General features: G+C 42.2%; 1 protein-coding gene across 3 annotated transcripts in view; it reads left to right on the top strand.

The window, feature by feature from the left end:
• Positions 1–8,891, top strand: part of ELOVL5 (ELOVL fatty acid elongase 5) — a 67,015-nt gene extending 58,124 nt beyond the window's left edge. For all 3 annotated transcript variants that reach the window (XM_070732995.1, XM_070732996.1, XM_070732994.1), the window contains 3 exons: positions 1,568–1,692; positions 4,090–4,224; positions 6,208–8,891. In XM_070732995.1, coding sequence (XP_070589096.1) covers positions 1,568–1,692; positions 4,090–4,224; positions 6,208–6,339 — 392 coding nt within the window. In that variant the 3' untranslated portion in view covers positions 6,340–8,891. The remainder of the gene's footprint in view (positions 1–1,567; positions 1,693–4,089; positions 4,225–6,207) is intronic.
• Positions 8,892–26,821: the final 17,930 nt, after the last annotated feature.

Here is a 26,821-nt window from a genome sequence, read left to right as displayed (position 1 = left end):
GTTTCATTAGCTCCTCCTATTATGATGTAAAATCCTGCCACATCATTTATGCATCACATCCGTCCTCCTGAGATTCTCCCTATTGTATTGTTAATCCTTTGTTAGCTGCCATGATGTAAAGACGCATTTTATATGCCTCCTATGGCATACTTTATTTTTCTACTTTTATAATAAAAAGAAACCTTGTTTGAAAGCAGTTTCTTTCTTCAATCCATCGACCTCCAGAAATGATAAATTACAGCCCGCGTGCACTATAATAAATCATTTCTGGAGGTCGATGGATGACAATGCTTTAACAACTTTTTTCAGTGCAATTGTAACTGCAAATGGTCACTATATGAATGGTTGTAGGTCAAGGACTACCTGTATAGGTATTCTCACTAGATTGAAAAACTTTTACTTCTAATGGTTTATAAGGCTGATTGTTGATTATCATCAAAGGCATGGTTAATTTTGTAAAACTGTTTTTAATGTGTCACCAAAGGTTAGATGTTCTGGATTACAATTGGAAGTGGGTATTGAGACTCTCAAAAATAACGCCAGGCAGAAGCTATGAAAAAGCTTTTCCACGCAGTAGCAGCTGTTACCTCGATGTGACACTTAGATGACACCACACTATCATTTAGACTAGTGATGGCGAACCTTTTTTTCCCTCAGGTGCCAAAAGAGTGTGCAGGCATATTATTGTGCATAGCACGAGTGCCCACATCCATAATTCAATGCCTGGGGAGGGCGAAAACAACTTCCCCACCCCCTGAAGGCCAGAAACGGCCTGTTTCCCAACTTCTGGTGGGCCCAGTAGGCTTGTGTTTTGCCCTCCCAAGGCTTGAAAGGCTGCTGGAGTCGAGAGAGGATAAAAACACCCTCCCCTACCCTCCCGGAGGCTCTCTGGAAGCCAGAAACACCCTCCCACAGCCTCTGTGTGAGCCAAAAATCAGCTGGGCGTCATATGTTGGACCTGAGCTAGGGCAACGGCTCATGGGCCAGAAGATATGTCTCCACCTGTGGCACCTGTGCCATAGGTCCGCCATCACCGATTTAGACATTCATGCAGTGTAGAGTCTTCCATAATGCTAGTATCAGATGCACGCAGTGCTCACTGGAAATAACTGCATCTGTTTGCACCAGGCTAGCAAATTAGAGAGAGATGAGGAAACAGTCACGGTGAATGCAAACTTCACCTCTGATAGATGCTTAGATGCAAAGTATGATGTAAATGGATGTGTCTTCTATCTCCATTATTATGTAGATTGATAACGGATTGTAATAAATGTTGATGTATATGGCTGAATTACGGCTTGTTCTATTACAATTTGTAGCCATTCCTTAGAAACCACAATCTTAAGTAGCTTTGGGAAAAACGTCTTATAATTTACAAGTTATAATTACAAATAGTTCAGATTCAAAGATGACATTAAATGACCTTGGTGTTTTCATTTTATTCTAATTTTTGATTAAATTTTAAAGGTTTGTAAAATATTAAATTTATAATTTATTTAGAGCAACTTTTAAAACATCGCCTTTTATTATTGCATCCCCCTCCCCCCTCTCTCCTTACCACCTACAGCATATTTTGGTGCCACTCTTAACAGCTTTATTCATGTCCTCATGTATTCCTACTACGGGCTATCTGCTATCCCATCTATGCGTCCGTATCTCTGGTGGAAGAAATACATCACTCAGGGGCAGTTGGTGAGTTGTAGTGACTGTGGTTTGCTTTTTAAAAACAAATACAGTGGTACCTCTACTTAAGCACTTAATTCGTTCCGTGACCAGGTTCTTAAGTAGAAGCATTCTTAAGTAGAAGCAATTTTTCCCATAGGAATCAATGTAAAAACAAATAATGCATGCAAACCCATTAGGAAAGAAATAAAAGCTCGGAATTTGGATGGGAGGAGGAGGAGGAAGAAGGGGAGGAGTACAATTGCTGCCGAAGAAAGAAGATGAGGTGAGGGGACTCAAAAAAAATCCAAAACTATAAGGCTTTTTTTTTAAAAGCAAAGAGGGACTCTGAAGCAGCAAGGAGGAGCACACGCCTCCCATACACCCGGCGCAAGGCTGCATCCCATAAACTGTGCCAGAGGGAAACCCAGGGGGAATGGTAGGAAACTGGCCGGGCCTTCGTGCTGCTCTCAAGTTTCCTGGGAAATTTTTCCAGGCTCGGGTTCTTAAGTAGAAAATGGTTCTTAAGAAGAGGCAAAAAATTCTTGAACACCCAGTTCCTTTCTAGAAAAGGTCTTAAGTAGAGGCGTTCTTAGGTAGAGGTACCACTGTACGAGTAAATTTGTTTTGAGATGGACCAGTTTGTATGACATCTTGACCCACAGATCTTATATGCTAATTAAAATTCCTGGCTTCTGATTGTAGTTAAAGCTGTTTGCCTTAAGATTAGTCTTCGCTGTGGACTATATTTGCACGTTGAATTAAATGTGAACGCACCCAAATTCATTGTATGATCTGATAGTAACCTGCATAGCTCTTTTAGGCAAGGGAACACTTGCAAAGGTTCAGTAGACTGCCCTAGTCTTTGATTTTCACAGCAATTTTTAGCAGGTGCAGAAGCTCCAGTGCAATGCCCCACCCTTTAGTATACATACAAAGTCATGTACAACTGAAGAGGTCCATTTGATGTACATGTAATCCTCGACTTACGACCACAATTGAAGCCAAATCTTCCTGCTGGTTAGTCAGACATCTTTTAAGTGAACTTTGCCCCTTTTACAACTTTTTGTGTCTCTGTTGTTAAATGAATTATTATTATTATTATTATTATTATTATTATTATTATTATTATTTATTAAATTTGTATGCCGCCCCTCTCCGTAGACTTGGGGCGGCTCACAACAGTAATAGAAAAAACAATGTACAATACAAATCTAATAATTAAAACTAAAAACCCATAATTTAAGAAAGCATACACACAACATACCATACATAACAGTATAGGCCTAGGGAAGTTATCTCAGTTCCCCCATGCCTGACGGCAGAGGTGGGTTTTAAGGAGCTTACGAAAGGCCAGGAGGGTGGGGGCTGTTCTAATCTCAGGGGGGGAGCTGGTTCCAGAGGGTCGGGGCCACCACATTGTTTAGTCGACGGGACCTGGAGAAGGCCAACTCTGTGGGATCTAATCAGTCGCTGGGATTCGTCTTAAGTTAGTAACACAATTGTGATGTGAATCTGGCTCCCCCATTGACTTTGCTGGTCAAAAGGTGATCAGGCGACACTGCAATCATCATAAAACACATGTCAGCTGACTAGTGTTTTGATTTTGATCACGTGACCATTGGGGATGCTGGAAAGGTTGTAATTGTAAAAATGGACATAAATCCCCTTTTCCCAGTGCCATTCAAACAGTCACTAAATGAATGGTGGCAAATCAAGGACTACCTGTCCTGCAAAATAAACACAGGGGTCTTGATGATAGTCAAGTGGGCCACTTTCAACATGTTTGTTATTTCTGGCCTTTTGGGAGGAATGATGACCAGCCGACTTGTTGCCGTGATAATCTCACTCTTGACGGCAAGTCGCTCAGCTTCTTTCCAGTTCCTGTAACGATTTTGAAACGATACCTTGAGGCTCGTGACATCTTTAAGCACTTATTTATTTTATTTATTTATTTTGTCCAATACATAATACACACTGAAGAGAAAGATATGTAATAATATAAGTAAAGAAAAGAATAGAAGAAAAGATATAAAAGTATAGGTGAACATATTTGAAAAGAAGAAAAGATAAATGAGATAAGGAGAGACAATTGGACAGGGGACGGAAGGCACACTGGTGCACTTATGCACGCCCCTTACTGACCTCTAAGGAACCTGGAGAGGTCAATCGTGGACATTTGCACAACAGTTACATTTATCTTTTCAGTAGCCAAACATACTACCTCTTCAGTTTGATCGAATGTGAGATGTATCTGTCTCCCTGACCTTTTTGGAACCCCATTTTCCTTATGGAATGACTGGAAGTTAAGTTGCAGATTTTAACCAGAGCATAGGAACTGGTTGATTGTGATTGATTCCTGCTCTGCTTGGCTACCACAACATTGTTTGTTTCCTTAAATAACTGCTTTTTCCTCTTACCTAACAGGTTCAATTTGTTCTGACAATCGTCCAAACAAGCTGTGGGGTTTTTTGGCCTTGTCGGTTTCCTATGGGATGGTTATACTTCCAAATTGGTTATATGATCTCCTTGATTATCCTTTTCACAAATTTCTACGTCCAGGTAAGTTAAAACAGGTATTTTCCAGAAGAATGGGAGTGGGATGGTCATCTCCAATCTGTTTCTGCAATTTGTGGACAGTTGGATTCTAATATAGGAGAGTCGTTCATTCTATCAATACTGCATCTATCTATAGGTCTTTAAGCCAAATACATCTTCTCCCAGGTTCAGGATCATTCTGGGAAAAGACACAGTTGCTTTTACAGTGATCCCTCGATTTTCGCAGGGGTTGCGTTCCCAGACTGCCCGTGAAAGTCGAGTTTCCATGAAGTAGAGACGCGGAAGTAAAAACACTATTTTTGGCAATGGGCAGCCAAAAACTATTCCCACGCACCCTTTTCCAAGGCCGCGCAAGGAGCCAGGCTTGAAGTTGGGGGCGGGGAGCGACGAAAGTGCAGAGGCTGGCAAAGATTGTTTTGAATGTTGGCCGTCCCCGTCCCCCCAGTGCCTCCGGCCCCCTCGCCGCTACCCCCCGCCTGCCCAATTTGCCCCTCTCACCGGCTTTCTTGGGACACAGGTCCTCCTGCAGCAGCGCTGGCGGCTACGGTTTCTCATCCTCCTCATTCAGCCGCTAGCAGCTCTGAGCACTTTGAGAATGCCCGCCCCGCCCCTCTCACAGTCCCTTAGCTGAGAGTGCTTTCGTCCCAGCTATCAGTGAGGGGGCTGCAGGAGAGGCGGGGCAGGTGTTCTCACAGAGAGGGAGAGAGAGAGGGAGAAAGAGAGAGAGCAAGAGGGGGGAGAGTGTAAGGTAGAGAGAGAGAAATGATAGAAAAAAGGGGAGAAAAAAAGAGAAATGAGAAAATGATTGAAGCAGAGAATGACAGGAAAGAAAGAGAAAGAGAGAGAAGTGACTCTTGGTGATGACGTATGACGTCATCGGGTGGGAAAAACCGTGGTATAGAAAAAAAACCGCGGAGTATTTTTTAATTAATATTTTTCGAAAAACTGTGGTATAGCCGTTTCGCGAAGTTTGAACCCGCGAAAATTGAGGGATCACTGTATAGGCTTTTGCGTCCACGTAGGATCAAAAGACTGAAGCATTGCGGTGCTAGTAGGCATCTGGAAAGGTAGTATAGAACAGAGTTCTTCAACCTTTCCAGCTTTGTGGGCCGGCAGGGGTTGTGCATATGAAGAGATGGTTTCGCACGAGCGAGCGCTTGTGAGCGTAGCTCTATTTGCACAAGGGATGGGCACCACAGAAATGGAGCATACGTGCGCTCAGTCAATCACACAAGTAGGAATGTGCGTGTGTGCACTCATCTGCTCCTTCCCATAGCCCGGTTCAAAACAGCTCACAGCCCGAGAGTTTGGGATCCCTGCTATAGAATGCACTAAAAGATTATACAGCGATCTAATTAAATGAAGCTCACAGCCCGAGAGTTTGGGATCCCTGCTATAGAATGCACTAAAAGATTATACAGCGATCTCATTAAATGAAGCTCACAGCCCGAGAGTTTGGGATCCCTGCTATAGAATGTACTAAAAGATTATACAGCGATCTCATTAAATGAAGCTCACAGCCCGAGAGTTTGGGATCCCTGCTATAGAATGCACTAAAAGATTATACAGCGATCTCATTAAATGAAGCTCACAGCCCGAGAGTTTGGGATCCCTGCTATAGAATGCACTAAAAGATTATACAGCGATCTCATTAAATGAAGCTCACAGCCCGAGAGTTTGGGATCCCTGCTATAGAATGCACTAAAAGATTATACAGCGATCTAATTAAATGAAATTTTTAAAGTAAGTGTTGCATGGTTTGTCTCTCTCTTCAAGGAAGATTGTAGTTTGAGCAAACTTTAATTCTGATCACAAATCGGACTCCGCTCCTTAAGGCAGTCTGGGTAGAGGGAGGTACTTATGAAATTTTCTTTTTTAAAAAAAATCCTGATCTCCCCCCCCCCTCCCCTTTTCTCTTTGGTACTGTGGCAAAAGCTATTACTGACCTGTCTCTCTGTGTGTTTGTGGTTGTTGTTTTTTTTAAAGACTTACAACAAAAAAGCAGCCTCCAGAAGGAAAGAATACCAGAACGGGTCTGCAGCTGCTATGAACGGGCACACAAATAGCTTTTCTTCTTTTGGGAACAATGTGAAGCAAATAAAACAAAGGAATGATTGAAGACCAAACTGAAAAAAACTATTCTGATATCCCAGGCAACAATAATGACAACAAAATCTGATTGTAAGCACAATTTGTGTTGTGCACTGATAACTCTTGACAGCTACTGTAACTATTCCTGCCTAGAATAGTGTCGATTTGTGTAGGATTTAACCAGTGCAAAACATCCTAGAAACTATCCATAAGCTAAAGTTGATGACGTTGATAATCCTGGATGATCATAGACTGAAGCATAAAATGTGGAAGGAAGTATTATTGTAGTATGACAGACACTGCTGTTGCCTTACTAGTTGATAATAATAGGTGCTGAATTAGGATTCACAATTCCAAAACTGTAATTCAGACTCATATTTTTAACTGTAGATAGTGCATGTTGCTGTAATTTGTACGACAAAATTCAGTTCCTTTTTTCGTTTTCTTTCTTTCAGTAGTTTAAAACACACATGCCTTAAATCGAAATAAAAGCAGGGCCTAAAATCTAATTAACCAGTTTGAACATGTATGGAACTGTTTCATTCTAAGAGGGCAGCTTCTCAAATGGCATTCTATGCCCTGGTACAGATACCAAACGTTGGAGAAGCACAGGGTCATTGATGAAAAGTTCACATACATATATGTGGTCTCCCCACATTATCAAGCGAACAGCCTCATTTCCTGTGGAGGGATTATATTTCCAAATCGATGATATGATCTCCTTAATTGATTCCTTTTTACAAACGGCTATCTTCAGGTCTAGAATATTAAAATATCTATCTACCATGCCCAGAAACCCAGAAAGGGAAGGCAAGGTCACTGACGCAGTATTTTGTGCGTCTCCTTCAGTCCAGGTGAAACGTTTTTTAATTCCTTTCACAAATCAAAAGAGCTGCAGTGGGCTATCTATGACGTGCAATAGCGGGCACGCAGAAAGGCACTCATGCTTCTATATGCGCTGTGTTCGAAATGATACCAGTGCTTTAAAAAAAATGGCCATTTAGTTTGATCAGGACTTGTTTTTTTTCCTTCTAACAAGTCTGCAGCACTTCACCTTTTAAAGGTAATTTTTTCCTCTCGCCATTAACTTTTAATAAGTCATGGAAACTGCGTGTTTGCTTAATAGTGTCTAGAATGGGATGCTGAGTCCCTCTAAGCATTGCAGGGTGCTTAGGGAGGCTAGCCTGCTACCTTTCTCCCACCAAAATGTTTCCGGTGTTGCACCCTGAAAATTGTTGCTCTTTCCTTTCAAAACGACTGGCTGACCTCTTAGATGAAACCAGCTGTCTCGCTCCCCTTGAGGAAGGCAAAGCTGGGGCTTTTTCCCGTTTCTTCGCCGTGTCTTTCCCTCCCTTGAAAAACCGTAGAGTGAGTCTTCAGGTTGGACCATGGCGAGCCAAGCAAAGGGATCGTGACTAAATTGTGGCGCCAATCTCTGAAAATGGCAAACGTTGAGCAATAGATTCTCAATGCATTCGCACACAGCATTGTTCCAACCACACTTCCAAAGCTGTTTCTGGGCAAACCTAGCGTTTGCCCTGTTCTTCCTAGTTTTTTGCCAATTGATTGTAATTGCAATTTTTAAGAAACCTTGGAATGAACCTGGCTTCTCCCCCCACCTCCCTCTGCAGTATTGAAGCCAGAGTTTAATTGAGAATGAGTAGTGTAGAGCAGAGAAGGCTGCATCTGTTAAGGGAAACTTTTCTGCAAAATAAGGGATCTGCCCCAGTGCAAATAGGAATCCTTCCATTCATCCAAGCAACTCCTGGATCCAACTCATTGACTTTAGAAATGTGCCTCTAGTAAATGTTTTCCAGTTTTTGCCTTTTCAGGGTGTTGCATTAGCTCATGTCAGGCGATAGTTATATGACAAATTCTTGGAATAAAATTAGGTTTGTTTCCTTTCATCCATTTTTTTCCTCTGGTCCCGTGTGTTGTCGGACATTTATTTGGGAAATGCTTGTTGAAATCTCTGTTGTAACTGTTCCCTCCCACACAAACCACACAGAGATATTATATACAGTGTTGGTTGATAAGCAGGTATCTGTAAAAGAAATATACTGTGTAGAATGGTGGCATTTTAATCTGTTAACATGCTAATATGTACTTTGTATCAAGCCATTCCCTCTGTCCTTGTCTGTCCCAAGTTTATATATTAAGAGTTTTATGATTTTATATTTATACAGATATGAGTTTACCACGTTCTCACTCAGCTAATGTTTGAGACTAATTGTTAGTTCTCTTTATTAGCTTTTGGAGATTTGATTGGTTTCTTCTTCCGTCAATCCCTCCCTAGCCCCTCCTGTTTCTGAAGGAAACAGCACTGATTTACTTTGTGTGTATGCCTCTAAGTGTGCGTGTGTGTGTGTGCGTGTTTAATGTTCTCAAAACTTATATGTACATGTCTTGATTTCTAGGTATTGATTTGCAAAGTTTTCACATATTTCATACAGCAGCTTTACCATCCAAATAAAATACGCTGTCTAAATATGTCTGTGCTAAAAATTAAAAGAAAACTTAGCTTGTCAGATATACCTGCACTGTTGTTTTGTGTTTTAATCATTAAATCATTCTTGATACCCGTGTTTGTGCTTTAATACATTGACACTTGCGTAGACCCAGCGCAGCGTTATAACTCATCTGTTATTTCGTACAGTGGTACCACTACTTACGAATTATTCGTTCTGTGATCAGGTTCTTAAGTAGAAAAGTTTGTAAGAAGAAACAATTTTTTCCATAGGAATCAATGTAAAAGCAAATAATGGGCGCGATTGAGGAAACCACAGGGAGGGTGGAGGCCCTGTTTCCTCCCAGGAGATTCCTAGAGAGGCCCCACGGAGGCTTCTCCCCACCTTTTCTAGCCCTATTTCCTGCCAGGAGATTCCTAGAGAGGCCCCACAGAGGCTTCTCCCTGCCTTTTCCGGCCCTGTTTCCTCCCAGGAGATTCCTAGAGAGGTCACACAGAGGCTTCTCTCCGCCTTTTCTGGTCCTGTTTCCTCCCAGGAGATTCCTAGAGAGGCCCCATAGAGGCTTCTCCCTGCCTTTTATGGCCCTGTTTCCTCCCAGGAGATTCCTAGAGAGGCCCCATGGAGGCTTCTCCCTGCCTTTTATGGCCCTGTTTCCTCCCAGTAGATTCCTAGAGAGACCCCATGGAGGCGTCTCCTTGCCTTTTCCGGTTACAGTTTCGGAGGTTCGGGTTTATAAATAGAAAATGGTTCTTGAGAAGAGGCAAAAAAATCTTGAACACCCAGTTCTTATCTAGAAAAGTTTGTAAATAGAGTTGTTCAGGCACCGGCACATCACTTCCACTGCTTCGCTAAGTGGACATGGGGTGGAGATGTATAACTGGGTATCACCAGCGTACTGATGATACCTCACCCCATGCCCTTGGATGATATCACCCAGCGGTTTCATGTAGATATTGAATAGCATGGGGGAGAGGACCGACCCCTGAGGCACCCCACAAGGGAGAGACCTAGAGGTCGACCTCTGACCCCCCATGAACACCGACTGAGCGACTGGAGAGAACCACTGCAGAACAGTACCTCCCACTCCCAACCCCTCCAGCCGGCGCAGAAGGATACCATGGTCGATGGTATTGAAAGCCGCTGAGAGGTCAAGAAGCGCCAGGACAGGATAAACCCCTGTCCCGGGCCCGCCAGAGATCATCCATTACAGATGACCAATTACCAATGGACATTCTCCCCCCCCTTTTTTTTTTTGATAATTCCAGGAGTAAATAAGCCACAACTTAACTTTTGAAAGAAAGAAAAAGTTAAACAGCATTCAGCAAAATGATTTTTAAAATGTCTCAGTTTTAATTTTTCACATGTGTCTTTCCCATACTCTCCCCTGTTGTTTGCACAGAGTTCCCACTCGCATTCCTAAAAACATTCCAATTATGACAAATGCCGGCAGAGGAAAAGCATTGAAAAGGCCTTGTGCCTTTTTTGTCTTGGTTTGAAGCAGTGATTCTGCACTGGGACTTTGTTCAGTATCAATAAGGCATGTCCTCTGAATCAGGAACTGGGTCAAGTAAAAAGCCAAAGAAATTTGTAAATTGCCGCTCACAGAGGGATCTTTATTGATATTGAGACTGGAAGCAAAAGTTAGTTAGAAGAGTCTTAATTAGGCCTGTTGATATTTCTCTCTCCCTCCCGATTCCTATTGGAAAGACAAGCTATTTTATAATACCAAAAGCCTCACTGAACACTTTTTAACTCAGTACAGTGACGGATAATTGCCTCCACTACATTTAACTGATATTTTACTAAATTATTTTAATTAAAATGTTTTTTAAAATTATTTTAATAAAAATGTAAAAAAAAAAAACAAATCCCACCCTCATGTTGTTTTGTACCCTTTAAGCTGCAGTTCCATATCCACTTGTTCCCACTTGTTCAGGTTTACATCTGAGTAGGCACCGAGAGGCTGTGTTCCTGGGCAGAGGGTGGACCTTGTTCAATGGAGATGCCTATTTTAAAATAATTACTGTTTTCTTCCATTGAATTTGTTTCTGAACTAATAGAAGGGGATCTTTGTAGCTCAAAAATCGATCCTCTTGCGATCACTGACCTTGGTTGTTTTCTTTGTAGATATTTCATTACAAAATAAAGTAACATCATCAGTACTAGTAATGGCAGGGCAAGCTACTTAGGTTAGGTCCCACAGAGTTGCCCTTCTCCGGATCCCGTTGACTAAACAATGTCGTCTGGCGGGACCCAGGGAAAGAGCCTTCTCTGTGGTGGCTCCGACCCTCTGGAACCAGCTCCCCCCCAGAGATTAGAACTGCCCCCACCCTCCTTGCTTTTCGTGAACTCCTTAAAACCCACCTCTGCCATCAGGCATGGGGGAATTGAAACATCTCCCCCTTGCCCAGGTAGTTTTTGTGTATGATTCGATTGTGTGTTTGTTTTTTATATATTGGGGTTTCTTTTTTGGACTTTTTAATCTAAAACTGTAATTTAGATTTCTACTATGTACTGTTTTTTACCATCGTGAGCCGCCCCGAGTCTGCGGAGAGGGGCGGCATATAAATCCAATAAATCTAAATCTACTGTATATAAACAGGCAGTAAGCCCACACTCGCTGATACTGATGGTGTTATCTAGTTTGGTAATGAAACGTCTGCGAGAAAACCACCAAGCTCAGAGAATACCAAGGACCTCATTTTTCCTAAACTGCTCAGAAATTCCATTTAGAGATGTGGAGAGGCTCTCCCGTTATAGTCTTAAAAGAAATCAAAAGTCTGACCTCATCCCCCAGATGATATCTTCCCTTGAGGACGGAAACTTTTCCCCCTTGGTTTTAGCTTCTCCCCCTTAGAGTGTTCTTTTCCCCTTCCAGATATTCATTTGCTTTGCCTGGTCAATTGAGAGAAAAATATCAGTGTTCCCATTCACCTCTTTGCCAGATTGCAAATCCATCAGTGCCAATTTCTTTCAGTTTATTCTGTGGCAATTGTATCTGTAGAGTGAAACAGCATTTATATCATTTAAAGTCTATTTTTGAAAACCTGCTGGGTCATTGCTCATATCATGGATAAGGTATGTACCAGTTATTGTTCCCGCGCAATACCGCAAGGGGTAGATTAATTTATGATGAAGCATCACACAATATTGGAAAGGTGGCAGGACTCCTCCTAACAAAGTCACCACGATAACAGATAATTGCCACCTGATCAACTAATGTTTTGCTAAAAAATGTTAAATAAAATTTTAAACTTTCCTGTTTAGGCAATGGATGACAAATTAGTAACGCTGGTATGATCCACCCTGACTTCAAAACTCCAGGATTAGATGGCAGCAAAGATTTTAAGAGAGGCTTTTAAGCTGCTTCGCTGTCATTTGGAGATATGGAATGTGGCTGAATCTCTTCCTTTTCCCTTCTTCCCTTTACGTGCTTGTGGATGAATTTGTGATTACACAAAGGATAGATGCTTTGCATATCTTTCGGAGATTAAATACATTTTCACAAAGGAAAACAGTTTATGTTAGATTTGCACCTATGTTACATTTGATGTTTGTGCTCATTAGCCATCTCATGCCAGTTTTCTCCAATATGTTATGTGATCGATCAATAATAATAATAATAATAATAATAATAATAATAATAATAATAATAATAATTTATTAGAATTGTATGCCGCCCCTCTCCAAAGACTCGGGGTGGCTCACAATAATAAAACAGTGTGACAATGTAAACAAATCTAATGTTAAAAAATCATCTAAAAACCCCTCATTTAAAAACCATGCAACACACGCATTCCATACATAAAACTATAAAAAGCCTAGGGGAAATGTCTCAATTCTCCCATGCCTGGCGATATAGGTGGGTCTTAAGTAGTTTGCGAAACATGAGGGTGGGGGCAGTTCTGATCTCTGGGGGGAGTTGATTCCAGAGGGCCGGGGCCACCACAGAGAAGGCTCTTCCCCTGGGGCCCGCCAGACGACATTGCTTAGTTGACGAGACCTGGAGAAGGCCAACTTTGTGGGACCTAATCGGCCGCTGGGATTCGTGTGGCAGAAGACGGTCCCGGAGGTATTCTGGTCCGATGCCATGTAGGGCTTTAAAGGTCATTACCAACACTAAATTGCGACCGGAAACTCATCGGCAGCCAATGCAAGCCATGGAGTGTTGGAGAGACATGGGCAAACCTAGGTAACTGCACGATAGCTCTCACGGCCGCATTCTATACGTTGAAGGACAAAGTCAAAGTCCCTGTTCTAGCTGAAGGTCTTAAATCAAATTTCCATGGGGGTTTAAAGATGTGGCATCCTTTCAAAGAGCACGCCTTCTAACAGGGCTGTCCATCATAAAATAGGCACACCAGGGGTCAAATTTTCATGTTTCCAATAGATAGCTGGGTTTTCTTGGCTCCTACATTATACTGGCATTAAAAACATCTGGAAGGTTGAATGAATTTGAGCTGATCATGTAGCAATGACAATAGTTTCTGCTATTGGAAGGTCACTCTAATTTCACCTTATGGAAAGGATTCATTTCTGAGGAGGAAATGAAGTTGGGAACATAGGCCCACAAAGATAATGCTCTTTAAGACGAGTATACTGGATGGGGAACCATAATTGATAGCTTTAAATCCATGGCTATTTTTCTGCTGGGCACAGCTGTTGTTTATTGATAATGCATTAGTCTATTGCTAAAAGCTTTTAAGAGACTTCCAGTGGGGTGGAGGAGGTCCATTACTATTCAACACTTGTGTTCCATCAAATGGATTCATGAGCAATCTTGGTGGATGGTGCCCATTAGAAATGCTTCTGGACAGAAAGCAGTGGACACTGAGTTCTGGTTCCTCTTTAGCCATGAAAGCCAGCCAGGGGACCTTGGGCTAATCGCTTTCTCTTAGCCCAACTCACCTCACAGGGTTGTTGTGGGCAAAGTAGGGAGAGGAAGAAATATTAAGTATATTTGCTGCCTTGAGTTATTTGTAAAAATTTTTAAAAGAATTTTTTAAAACATTAACACCATAACCTGCCTAATAAGGGCTGTGATTCTATGGTCCTTGGACAAACCTAGGGAAGGGCTTTCTAGTCAGGCTTCAAAAACCAAGAAAGAGACTGATGCTTCCAAGCAAGTATCTTTATTGTCCACTACCAATAGCAGTGGTTCTCAACCTGGGGGTCGGGACCCCTTTGGGGGTCAAACGACCATTTCACAGGGGTCGCCTAAAACCACGGGAAAAGACAATTTTCCCATGGTGTTAGGAACTAAAGCTTCTATTCTGGCACCTGGGAACATGTTTATATAATCCAACCAAACAGGCATTTATAGTGGGAGGGGCATCCCTCTGACCATCCTGCCAATCAGCTTAAAGCTCTGTTGGGAGCTTTAAGCTGATTGGTTGGGGGTCACCACAACATGATGAATTGTATTAAGGGGTCGCGGCATTAGAAAGGTTGAGAACCATTGACCTATAGAGAGAATCTTGCCAAACAACCTACTGTCTAGTGAAGCATATACAGTGGTACCTCATCTTACGAACGCCTCTTCTAACAAACTTTTCGAGATACGAACCCGGTGTTTAAGATTTTTTTGCTCTTCTTCCGAACTACTTTCACCTTACGAACCCAAGCCGCTGCTCCTGGGATGAAGGGGTTTCTTTCCCCCCCCTTTTTTGAAGAAAGAAAAGGGAGGGGCAGCTTGGAGGGGGAAAGAGTTTGCATTAACAAAAGTAGGAGAACAGCGTGCTTGCAGAGGCACTGAAAGGGTGTCTTTTGAAGAAAGAAAAGGGAGGGGCGGCTTGGAGGGGGAAAGAGTTTGTAGAGAACAGCATGCTTGCAGAGGCACTGTAAGGGTGTCTTTTGAAGAAAGAAATGGGAGGGGCGCCCCCCTTGCCTTTCTTCTCCCACTCACCCTTTAGCCTAGCCTTGCTTCTTCCACCCACCCCCTTTAGCTGCTCCTCCCTGTCCTTTGTTCGCCTCCTTTCTAAAGTTTGGGATTTTCCTGAAGGATTTGCACGCATTGTTTGTTTTTCCATTGATTCTTATGGGAAACATTGTTTCGTCTTACAAACTTTTCACCTTACGAATCTTGTCCTAGAACCAATTAAGTTCGTAAGACGAGGTATCACTGTACTCTGGGAACTATTGTGGAGGGGCAGTCTTCACCCACTTTCTGTCACACAAATTATCTGGACTGACTTGTTTCTTGCTCCTCTGGAAGGCCCCGTCCCTCCTGGGAATCCAATCTGATGAAATGCCCCATTGGGGCAAGACCCATGTCTCAAAACAGTTCTTTACAGGAGTTTCTAATTCCTGCTGTTGCTTTCTTCTTTTCTGATTAGCACAGGAGACCAAGACAGCAGAGTCTTGTATGTCCTTCAGCTCCATAAACTACATGCTTTATTTTAAATTGCTTGAGATATCCTGGTGTGATTGCTCATCACAGTTGGTTGAGTGCAAAACTAATGAAGTATTCACCTCAGTTGAGAAGGGACATGTTCTTTCGTTTCGCGCCTGGAACAAAATTCATCTTTCTCAGCTCAGAAGGACTGATGTTCTTCCAAAGCAATCAACGTAGCAGGAAATGGTCATTAAAAGGCTATTTTCAAAGCCAGGGGACCTTGGCCTAATCGCTCCACAACTTGCAAACTTGCCATGAAAAGGAGTTGGGGGATGGGGGATGAGGAAGGCTGTTTCCCCAACTGAAAATGCATTCCACAAATGTTTCTTTTACTGATTGTGTCCTAGGCTAGGGGAATCAGAAGGAGGTGTGTGTGGCTCACAACCCACCAACATGATTAATTGGACAATGTGATTTATGGCATGGCCAATGAGAAGGAGGGGGGGGAACAGGGTCAAGATGATACGTAGCCCAGTTAAATTCAGTTCTGGCTGCATTGGAGTCTTGCCGAGATGTCGCTTTGAATAAAACTTCGTATTTCGTTTGAACTTTGTCTCATGGCTCCTGAATTAGAATGTCTTTCGGAAACTTCACAGGTATCAGGCTTAAAAAAACGACAACCTCTGCCAATTTTATGTTGCTTTTAATCTACTGGAGTGGCCTTTGCTCTTGCAGGAAAAAAAATCCACATGCTTACAGAGTTTATTCCAAGTGTCAGGCTTTACTGACAAAAGCATCGCTTTTATGCATTCTCCATGCTTCTGTAATCCACTGGTATAGCTCTCTGTTGTTTCTATCTTTGTAGTGCCATCTTTTTAAGGAACCTCAAAAGTAATGAGTTTTGTAACTCTGGGACTATCAGGTCTCGATTTTTAAGTTCCTATAGTTCCTGTAACAAGTCAGGACTGGGAAGAGGCCCAGTGCCATCTAATGGCTACAAAGATTTGTGCAAACATGAAAAAAATGATACCTATGCCTACTCGGTTCATTATTCAATTCAATTTATTAGATTTTTATGCCGCCCCCGGGTTTTTGGAGAAGGGTGGCATACAAATCTAATTTGTAATTTGTACAAATCTAACTTGACTAAAAAAATATGACTTCAGTAACCGAGTTGTCAAAGCGTGGAACTCATTACCGGACTCCATAGTGTCATTCCCAAACCCCCAACACTTTACCCTTAGATTATCTACGGTTGACCTATCCAGATTCCTAAGAGGTCAGTAAGGGGCGAGTACAAGTGCACTAGAGTGCCTTCCGTCCCCTGTCCTATTGCTCTCCTATATCTCCTATACCTTTCTTCTATTCCTATATCTCTTCTTCTATTCTTTCATTGATATGTTCTATTACTATTTATTTATTTATTTATTTATTCATTCGTTCGTTCATTCATTCATTTATTTATTTATTTATTTATTTATTTATTTATTTATTTATTTATTTATTTATTTATTTATTTATTTATTTATTTATTTATTTATTAGATTTGTATGCCCCCCCTCTCCGTAGACTCGGGGTGGCTCACAACACAATAAAAAACGGTTCCTGACAAATCTAATAATTTAAAATTTAAAATTTAAAACAGTTAAAAAACCCCATTTTTAAGCAGACATATCTACAAACATACCATACATAAATTATATAGGCCCAGGGGAGATATCTCAGTTCCCCCATGCCTGACGACAAAGGTGGGATTTAAGGAGTTTGCGAAAGGCAAGGAGGGTAGGGGCAGTTCTAATCTCTGGGGGGAGCTGGTTCCAGAGAGTCGGGGCCGCCACAGAGAAGGCTCTTCCCCTGGGGCCCGCCAACCGACATTGTTTAGTTGACGGGACCCGGAGAAGGCCCACTCTGTGGGACCTTCTTTTCTATTATTTCTTAGATATATTTTACTATGAGTATCTCCTCTATAACCTTCATCATGTATTTTACTATGTGTATATAGATATATATATATATATACCCACTAAAACCCTCATTGCGTATTGGACTAAATAAATAAATAAATAAATAATTAAATAATGAATTGAATTGAATTAATTTACCATACCCAAAATGTAAAAATCAGGAGGAAAAGAAAATGTTAGACCTCACTTGATCCAGAAATACACTGAGATTTCTCACTTTTTTTTTGCCAATTCTTTATTTAGCTCAAAGAGAAAGAAAATGTGAGCCTCAGTCCATCTGTGCTCTAGAAACCTTGCAACAACAACAGCAGCATGATGAAGAAATCTAGGAAAGGAAACCTCCCACCGGATCAGACCAAAGGCTCATCTGGTTCAGCATCAGTTTCCCACAGAGACCAGCCGATGGCTGTGAGAAATCCACCAGCAGGAGATGAAGGCTGCTGTGGTCTCCTCCTGAAGTTCCCCATCGGCTGCTATTTAATAGCATGATCTTATGATCACAAGCGGCCTTTGGATGCCAAAGCAGAAATGTTCTGAATTCCCAAACTGTCAAGAACCTTTGAGAAGCATTCCCCACCGAGAAAAGAAAGCATTGGCCCTCTTAGAGCAATTGAGACCGAAGAGCTAGTTCTAAGATTCACCAGAAGAGCTCTTCACTCCTCCACTCAAAATAGAATACCCTACAAGACTAGACTTTCAATCCTGGCCTAGAAAGCCTAGAACTAAGTCGCCTTAAACAAGATCTAAGTATTGCCCACAAGATCATATGCTGCAACGTCCTGCCTGTTGGCGACTACTTCAGCTTCAACCACAACAACACAAGAACACACAACACATTTAAACTTAATATTAACTGCTCCAAACTTGACTGTAAAAAATATGACTTCAATAACGGAGTTATCGAAGCGTGGAACTCATTACCGGACTCCATAGTGTCATCCCCAAACCCCCAACACTTTACCCTTAGATTATCTACGGTTGACCTATCCAGATTCCTAAGAGGTCAGTAAGGGGCGAGTACAAGTGCACTAGAGTGCCTTCCATCCCCTGACCTATTGCTCTCCTATATCTCCTATACCTTTCTTCTATTCCTATATCTCTTCTTCTATTCTTTCATTGATATATTCTATTCCTATATCTTCTTTTCTATTATTTCTTAGAGGACACAATCTGAAGTTAGTTGGGGGAAAGATCAAAAGCAACATGAGAAAATATTATTTTACTGAAAGAGTAGTAGATCCTTGGAACAAACTTCCAGCAGACGTGGTAGATAAATCCACAGTAACTGAATTTAAACATGCCTGGGATAAACATATATCCATCCTAAGATAAAATACAGAAAATAGTATAAGGGTAGACTAGATGGACCATGAGGTCTTTTTCTGCCGTCAGACTTCTATGTTTCTATGTTTCTATGTTTCTATATTTTACTATGAGTATCTCCTCTATAACCTTCATCAGGTATTTTACCATGTGTATATAGATATATACCCACTAAAACCCTCATTGTGTATTGGAATAAATAAATAAATAAACAAACAAACAAACAAACAAACAAACAAATAATCCCTTAAGACTGGTTCATCATGTGATGTATTGTGACTCCCCTGCCTTCGCTAAACCAGGTGTGGGTGTGGCCAGCACATGACACATCCAGCCTGCAGGCCACGAACTTACAGCCTTGCCTTAAGACAGTGATGGCGAACCTTTTTTTCCTTGGGTACTGAAAGAGCGTGGGCATGCACTATCGTGCCCACACCCATAATTCAATGCCTGCTGAGTGCAAAAACAGCTTCTCTTGCCCCCTGGAGGCCCTTTGGAGGTCAGCAACAGCCTGTTTCCCAACTTTTGGTGAGTTCAATAGGCTCGTGTTTTGCCCTCCCCAGGCTCCAAAGACTCCCCTGGAGCTGGAGGAGGGTAAAAACGCCCTCTCCATCCCCCCTGGAGGCTGTCTGAAAGCCAAAACCACCCTTCCAGAGCCTCTCTGTGAGCCAAAAATCAGCTGGCTGGCATACATTGCAACTGAGCTAGGGCAACAGCTTGTGTGTCAGCAGATATGGCTCTGTGTGCCACCTGTGGCACCTGTGCCATAGGTTCGCCTTCACTGCCTTAACAGATTCCAGGTTTATGTGTTGCTCTAAGCCAGGCGTCTCTAGGAGCTGGCTAAGGAATTCTGGGAGCCCACAAGTCTTAAACCCCCCAAAGGGGCTTTTTCAAAAGGAAATTGGACTTTGTTTTCCCTTGAAACAAAGTTATGCCAACTTTGGAGAACCCTGCTTTAAGCCAAGGGCAGTTTTATTGTCCTTATTAAATGCTTTGCAACCACTGGATTCATACTACAGCCCGAGATAAAAATGACTGGATCCATTTCATGTTACGCTGTGATGTTGGGGTCCCACAGCAGCAAGGGTGGGCTATTGCCCGGATGGGGGGGGGAGGAATGCAGTGGGGTAGCAAAAATGGAGCTCCACCCCAGAAAACCGATTTGCACTGAAAGACGTTGAAAGAAAATGCATAAGCCACAGTGTGGTAGTAAAAATGTTGGTAGCCCTTCACTGCACAGCAGACAGTTTGCAAACAACTGTGGGTAAATGCAGCTGCTGTGGTTTATCAACCATGATATACATGGGAACTTGGAAACTCTGATTTTCTAAGACTAGTGCACAACTTAGGGCCATGATGGCAAACCTATGGCACATGTGCTGAAAGTGGCACGCAGAGCCATCTCTCCAGGTACGCTGGCCATCACCCGTTGCTCTTCTAGGTTCTGGTCTGCACATATGCGCAGGAGCACCAGAAACCAGAACAACAGCTTTCTGGCATGCGTGCCCATGCTGGGAAGCTGAGCTTCTGGTTTCTGGCATATATTCTTGCTGGCCAGCTGATCTTTGTGTACACATGTGCACTAGAAACCAGAAGACCAGGTTACTGGATACACATGTGCATGCCAGAAACTGGATGCCCAGCTTCTTGGCACATGCATGCCCACTGGGCAACTGCTCTTCCAATTTCCGGCGCATACTCATGGGAGCCATTAACACATCATCATCATCATCATCATCATCATCATCATCATTATTATTATTATTATTATTATTATTATGTCAGTACAACACAGCAAACGAGATCACTATGCTGGATTTCGTATTTCATCACCAGTCGGGCGCTTCCCAAGCACCTAGGACTGCGTGATGTAGCGACGAATTATGTTTGCCCATCCCAGTAAAGCGGCCTTTTGCAATTGACAGATGGAGATTTTGTCAATTCCGATGGTTTTCAAATGTCTGCTGAGATCCTTTGGCACTGGGACCACATTCACTGGCTGATGCCAGAGTCGTTGCAGCTCGATTTTTAGATCTAATTTCTCTAGCTGCTTCTCCTCAATTCTGCTGTCTCCTGGGATTGCGATGTCGATGATCCATACTTTCTTTTTCTCCACGATCACAATGTCTGGTGTGTTATGCTTCAGAACTCGGTCAGTCTGAAGTCGGAAGTCCCACAGTAGTTTTGCTTGCTCATTTTCGACCACTTTTTTGGGCTTATGATCCCACCAGTTCTTTGCCACTGGTAAATGGTAGTTCCGGCACAAGTTCCAGTGGATCATCTGTGCCACAGCATCATGTCTATGCTTGTAGTCAGTCTGTGTGATCTTTTTGCAGCAGCTGAGTATGTGATCAATTGTTGTTGTTGTTGTTGTTGTTGTTGTTATTATTATTATTATTATTATTATTATTATTATTATTATTATTTAGATTTGTATGCTGCCCCTCTCCATAATGAGCCGAGGTGGCACAGTGGGTAGAGTGGAGTACTGCAGGCCACCAAAACTGACTGCTAGAACTGCGGTTCAGCGGTTCAAATCTCATCACCAGCTCAAGGTTGACTTAGCCTTCCATCCTTCCGAGGTGGGTAAAATGAGGACCCGGATTGTGGGAGCAATATGCTGGCTCTGTTTAAAAAGTGCTATTGCTAACATGTTGTAAGCCACCCTGTGTCTAAGGAGAAGGGCGGCATTAAAAAAAATTGAATAAATAAATAATAAAGGTATGAATATCTGTCTCAGGGCACAGCCAGATGTCTGCGTTAACTTTGAAGTGCCAGAAAAATTGGCATAAATTGTGCTGCTTTCTCAACTTTATTGTGCCTCGGCCATGATAATTATGTAAGCTGGGGGTTTTCCCCAATCTTAGCAATTTCCAGACTTGTGGACTTCAACTCCCAGAATTCCCCAGCCAACATGAGTTGAGGTCCACAGGTCTTTAAAGTTGCCAAGGTTGCCAAGGTTGGACACCCCTGATGTATGCAGTTCTGTTATTAGTTTAAAAGTAGATAAAAGTGATTGGTGGATTCTCTTAGCTACCTTCCTTCCATCCCATGATATTGAACTTCATTGGGCATTGAGAAAAACTACCACCAGTTACTCTCCTTAATGTGTGATGGAGGCCTCAAGTTGTGGGTTGAACCATCTTTCAAGTAGCCCAAGCAACAGGTCCTGGATGCAGAGGTACTCCACACCTTTTTCTTTCATTTCATTTCATATATATACTGCTCAAAAAAATAAAGGGAAATACTTAAACAACAGAATATAACTCCAAGTATTCAATGAGAATATTTCATTCATTCAGATCTAGGATGTGTTATTTGAGTGTTCCCTTTATTCTTTTTGAGCATATATATTTGAGAAAACAGATCCAGCACAAGACTAACATTCTTATAAAGAATGCTGAAGCATCTCCAAAACAGATCACCAGCTCTGAGGAAGGACATTGGATGAAGTAGGTGATAGGGATCAATCATTGTAAAGCCCCTTCTTGACTAGTTGCAATTAAAGAACAAAAGTGCCGATTACAAGTAGACATGCCACCTGTGGAGTAGGCAAAAATGTTGCTATCACTCCTTCCAAAACAAAATAATAAAAACTTGTGGCCACAAATTTCCTAAAGATAGCTGAGGAAAACTTATAACCCAATGATAATGCAATCATTGGTGGAAAATATCACTGAACTTAGTGGTCTTTCCTAATTTAAATCAAAATTGGATTCGCTTAATGACCACTGGATTCATTTAACAATTGCAGGATTTCATTTACTAACCTTGACTAAGTTGCAAAACCTGGAAAGAATCTGGCTAATTTAACAAATGCCTTGCTTAATGACATAAATTCCGATCCAAATGGGGATTATAAGTCAAGGACTACCTGTAGATAGAGAGATATGGGGACAAGCCCTCAGAGCATCCTTCATTTCAATCAAACCCTCCACATTTTCCACATATGTTCGGAAACTTCAGATCATGCAGAATGCAGCTGCGAGAGCAATCATGGGCTTCCCTAAATATGCCCATGTCACACCAACACTCAACAGGCTGCATTGGTTGCCGATCAGTTTCCAGTGACAATTCAAAGTGATGGTTATGACCTATAAAGCCCTTCATGGCACCAGGCCAGATTATCTCCGGGACCGCCTTCTGCCACACGAATCCCAGCGACCAATTAGGTCCCATAGAGTGGGCCTTCTCCGGGTCCTGTCAACTAAACAATGCCATTTGGTGGGACCCAGGGGAAGAGCCTTCTCTGTGGCGGCCCCAACCCTCTGGAACCAACTCCCCCCAGAGATTAGAATAGCCCCCACCCTTCTTGCCCACCTTTGTCGTCAGGCATGGGGGAATTAAGATATTCTTTCCCCCTAGGTTTCTACAATTTATGTATGGTACGTTTGTATGTATGTATGATTGGTTTTAAAATAAAGGTTTTTAGCTACTTTAGTATTGGATTGTCGCATGTTGTTTTTACCACTGTTGTTAGCCGCCCCGAGTCTACGAGAGGGGCGGCATACAAATTCAATAAAATGAAATGAAATATGGACATAAAGTTGCAAAATTGTACGTTGTCCCTCACAATCCCCAAAGCATCAGAAAAGACTTTGGGTGTACACAGCCCTTTTCCATTTACGCTCCATTTTGATTTGCAAATTTGCTTTGACGGGATTTGAGTGCGTTCCGTTTGAACTGAAGCTTTGCTGAATTGAAGGCTATCAATTTCCCCACATGAGTATTTGTGCTGGGAAAACATTCAAACCGCACAAAACCTAATTTGAAACACAATCAGAAAGAGTTTGCTTTATGCTACCTGAGGTAGTAATATGGAAATGCTTTGAGAATGAGAGGGAAAAATAAAGGTATTTGCTGCCATCTATTGCTGTAAAAAATATGCTGAGGCCATGCACAAAAACCCCAAAGCTATATTTTTAGCGCCAGGAATAACTTACAATGAGATGTTGTAATCACAAAGAAATCCGGGGAATCTTGGTGCTCTGGGCACTCCCATCGCCAGTGGGTGGGCTATGAAGGAGCTATGTATTTTTCAGTTTATTCACAAGGACTTCCTGATAGATATTTCATTTCAGGAATGAATACTAACACAGAAGTAATCAGAGAAGGAAAATAATTTCTTTCTTTTTGTTTTTTTATTAAGTTTTACAAAATATAAATAAAAGGTGTATACTCCACAATATCTTTCTTTTTTTTAACAAGTTTTACCCATTTCATCATTTCCTTATATTTTTACATTTTATATATTAAAATTTATGCAGTATATTTACATTATTCATTTTTAATGTAATTTTATTATTAGATTTATTCCATTGTTATGCTGTTTTTATCATTGTTGTGAGCCGCCCCGAGTCTTCGGAGAGGGGCGGCATACAAATCTAATAAATTGAATTGAATTGAATTGAATTACTATATCAATAGTTTGTATTTACCTTTGAAAATTGTTCGTTACATTGTATATATTTATCTGTTTTTGTATGCCTTTACACATTGTATCACTTTTCCATATTTCTATTCTCCAACCAATTGTACCATAGATTCCAAGTATTATAATATTCCAAATCATTTATTCCCTTAATTTCCATAGTCATTTTGTCCATTTCAGCGCATCTATAAATTTTATCAATTTATAAATTTTATTAAAGCCCTTCATGGCACTGGACCAGAATATCTCCGAGACCGCCTGCTGCCGCACGAATCCTAGCGACCGATTAGGTCCCACAGAGTGGGCCTTCTCCGAGTCCCGTCAACTAAACAATGTCGGTTGGCGGGCCCCAGGGGAAGAGCCTTCTCTGTGGTGGCCCTGGCCCTCTGGAACCAAATCCCCCCGGAGATTAGAACTGCCCCTACTCTCCTTGCCTTTCGTAAGCTCCTTAAGACCCACCTGTGTCGTCAGGCATGGGGGAACTGAGACATCTCCCCCGGGCATATACAATTTATGAATGGTATGTGTGTATGTATGTGTGTTTAGAAAATGGGGTTTTTAAAATGTTTTTAGTAGAAATTTAGATTTGTTGTAAATTGTTTTTTCACTTTGTTGTGAGCCGCCCCGAGTCTACGGAGAGGGGCGGCATACAAATCTAAATAAACATAAACCAACAAACATCAATTATATTATTTTCTGATGGTATCCATTTATTTTTCCAAAGTTAGGCATAAGATATTCTAGCAGCTGTCATTATATGCGTCATTAGATAGTTAATTGTTTTAGAGTATTTTTTTCTCTATATTCCTAGTAACATACTTTCTGGTGTAAATTCTATTTCTATTTCAGAGAGGGAAAATAATTTCTAAGTAACTTCTAAATTCTCCTACAAAAGCCCTACCTCTACCCCTCCTCCTTATTTTGTGTAAGGAGTCCTGATGCAGCTAAAAAGAACATAAAGTAGTGTTTTATTATAGTAGTATAGTAGTATTACTCTAATATACGGGGGGGGGGGGGTGGTGGAAGGCACATGACTCAAGCAAAATGAACTATGATACATATTTTAACCAATCAGCTCAGTGTTTAAAGTTATTAACTGGTGATCCATTAAATCAATAGAGTCAGCTCAAGAGCAAGGAGAACATCAGAGAAATGGACGATTAAGAAATATGAAAAATGAATGCATTGGCATCCTTCAGTCTTGAAAGACTGTGGTATCATGCTCTGGATTCTTCAGAGCATGAGGCCTGGGTAGGATAGTATGGAGCAGGGGTCCCCAAACTTTTTACACAGGGGGCCAGTTCACTGTCCCTCACACTGTTGGAGGGCCGGACTATAAAAAAAACCTATGAACAAATCCCTATGCACACTGCACATACCTTATTTAAACTAAAAAACAAAATGGAACAAATACAATATTTAAAATAAAGAAGAAGTAATAAGTAATTAAGTAATTAATAATTAAGTAATAAAGTAATTTATACTTCTTTATTAACAAGTAAATTTAAACTTAAATCAACAAACTCCCTCCATTTCTCCTTCCTTCCTTCCTTCCCTCCCTCCCTTTCCCGGGCAGCCAGCTTTGCTGGCCGGCACAGGGCAGCCGCCGCGACAACAACAGTGGCCCCGTGGCAGTCGCTGATGCCCGCTTTCCTCCCCGACTCTTGCCTCTCCACCTCCTCGCTCAACAGACGACTGCAGTGAATGGACAGGAGATTCAGGAGCTTATTATATCGATTGGTAAAATCTCGTGTGCTGCCGTGGGCCAGTTAAAAGACCTCAGTGGGCCGCATTTGGCCCGCGGGCCGTAGTTTGGGGACCGCTGGTATGGAGGATAGTTCCCCAAGGCAGCAGATCCACCCTCACAGTCACGAACTGCTTCCGGGACTCCGGCTCCGGATTTTGCCTCAAGATTTATTCCTGAAGCCTTTTCCATTGATGGATATAGCCACAAGGCAGTGGAGGTTTGCAGTCAGTTTCCTTTCTCCTAGTGCAGTGACGACGAACCATATCTCCTGGTACACAAGACATTGCCCAACTCAGCTCCAATGTGTATGTGTGCGCCGGCCAGCTAATTTTTGACTTGCACAGAGGCTCTGGCAAGGTGTTTTTGGCTTCCCGAGAGCCTCTTAGGATGAGGGAGGGCGTTTTTACCATCTCTGGGTTCCAGGGAAGCCTTTGGAGCCTGGGGAGGGCAAAACAAGAGCCTACTGGGCCCCCAAGAAGTTGGGAAACAGGCCATTTCTGGTCTCCAGAGGGCCCCCTCAGAGATTGAATTATGGGTGTGGGCACTCACGCATGCGCGATAGCACCCGCCCACACTGTTTCGGCACCTGAGGAAAAAAAGGTTCGCCATCACTGTCCTAGTGATGGTGAACCAGGACATCTTTTGTGTCTTGCTGTGCTCCTAGCACAGCACATCTCTTGAAGAGACCACCTTCATAACTGTTGTCCTATTCTAGTAGATTTCATTCACCCAGTCAGCCGGAATCTGTCTTCACATGCTCGGGATAGACAAGTCCAGTGATGGGTTCCTACTGGTGCAGCCCGGTAGGATGATGCAATTTTTTGGCGATTTCCCCCCCAACATCTTTGTGTCGGAAGAAGCCCTCCCCCTTGCCCTCGTCTTAATTCCAACCTTTATTCTTCATCCGAAGCACAGCTGAGAAGCTCCTTCTCAGGAGATGCCCCTCCCCCCAAATCCATCAGTCCTGATGGGTTACTCCGGGTGGGGCATTGCAATTGTTGGTTGCAAAATTTGGCAAGTTCGAAAAATGCTTACATTTATAAGCATGTTTGCTCTAAGGCCTTTTACATTCCAAAAGACAATTGAAGACTTCATACTTTTCTAAAACCCTGTAAATTTTACACACACATAAAGAGAGGGAGGGAGGGAGGGACGGAGGAAGGAAGGAAGAAGGAAAGAAGGAAGGAAGGAAGAAGGAAGGAAGGAGGAAGGAAGGAAGGAAGAAGGAAGGAAGGAAGGAAG

This window comes from Erythrolamprus reginae, chromosome 1 (genome assembly GCF_031021105.1).
Source record: "Erythrolamprus reginae isolate rEryReg1 chromosome 1, rEryReg1.hap1, whole genome shotgun sequence".
NCBI classification, from domain to species: Eukaryota; Metazoa; Chordata; class Lepidosauria; order Squamata; family Dipsadidae; genus Erythrolamprus; species Erythrolamprus reginae.
The sequence above is the reverse complement of the archived record's forward strand: the minus strand, read 5'-3'. Positions and strand labels throughout refer to the sequence as shown.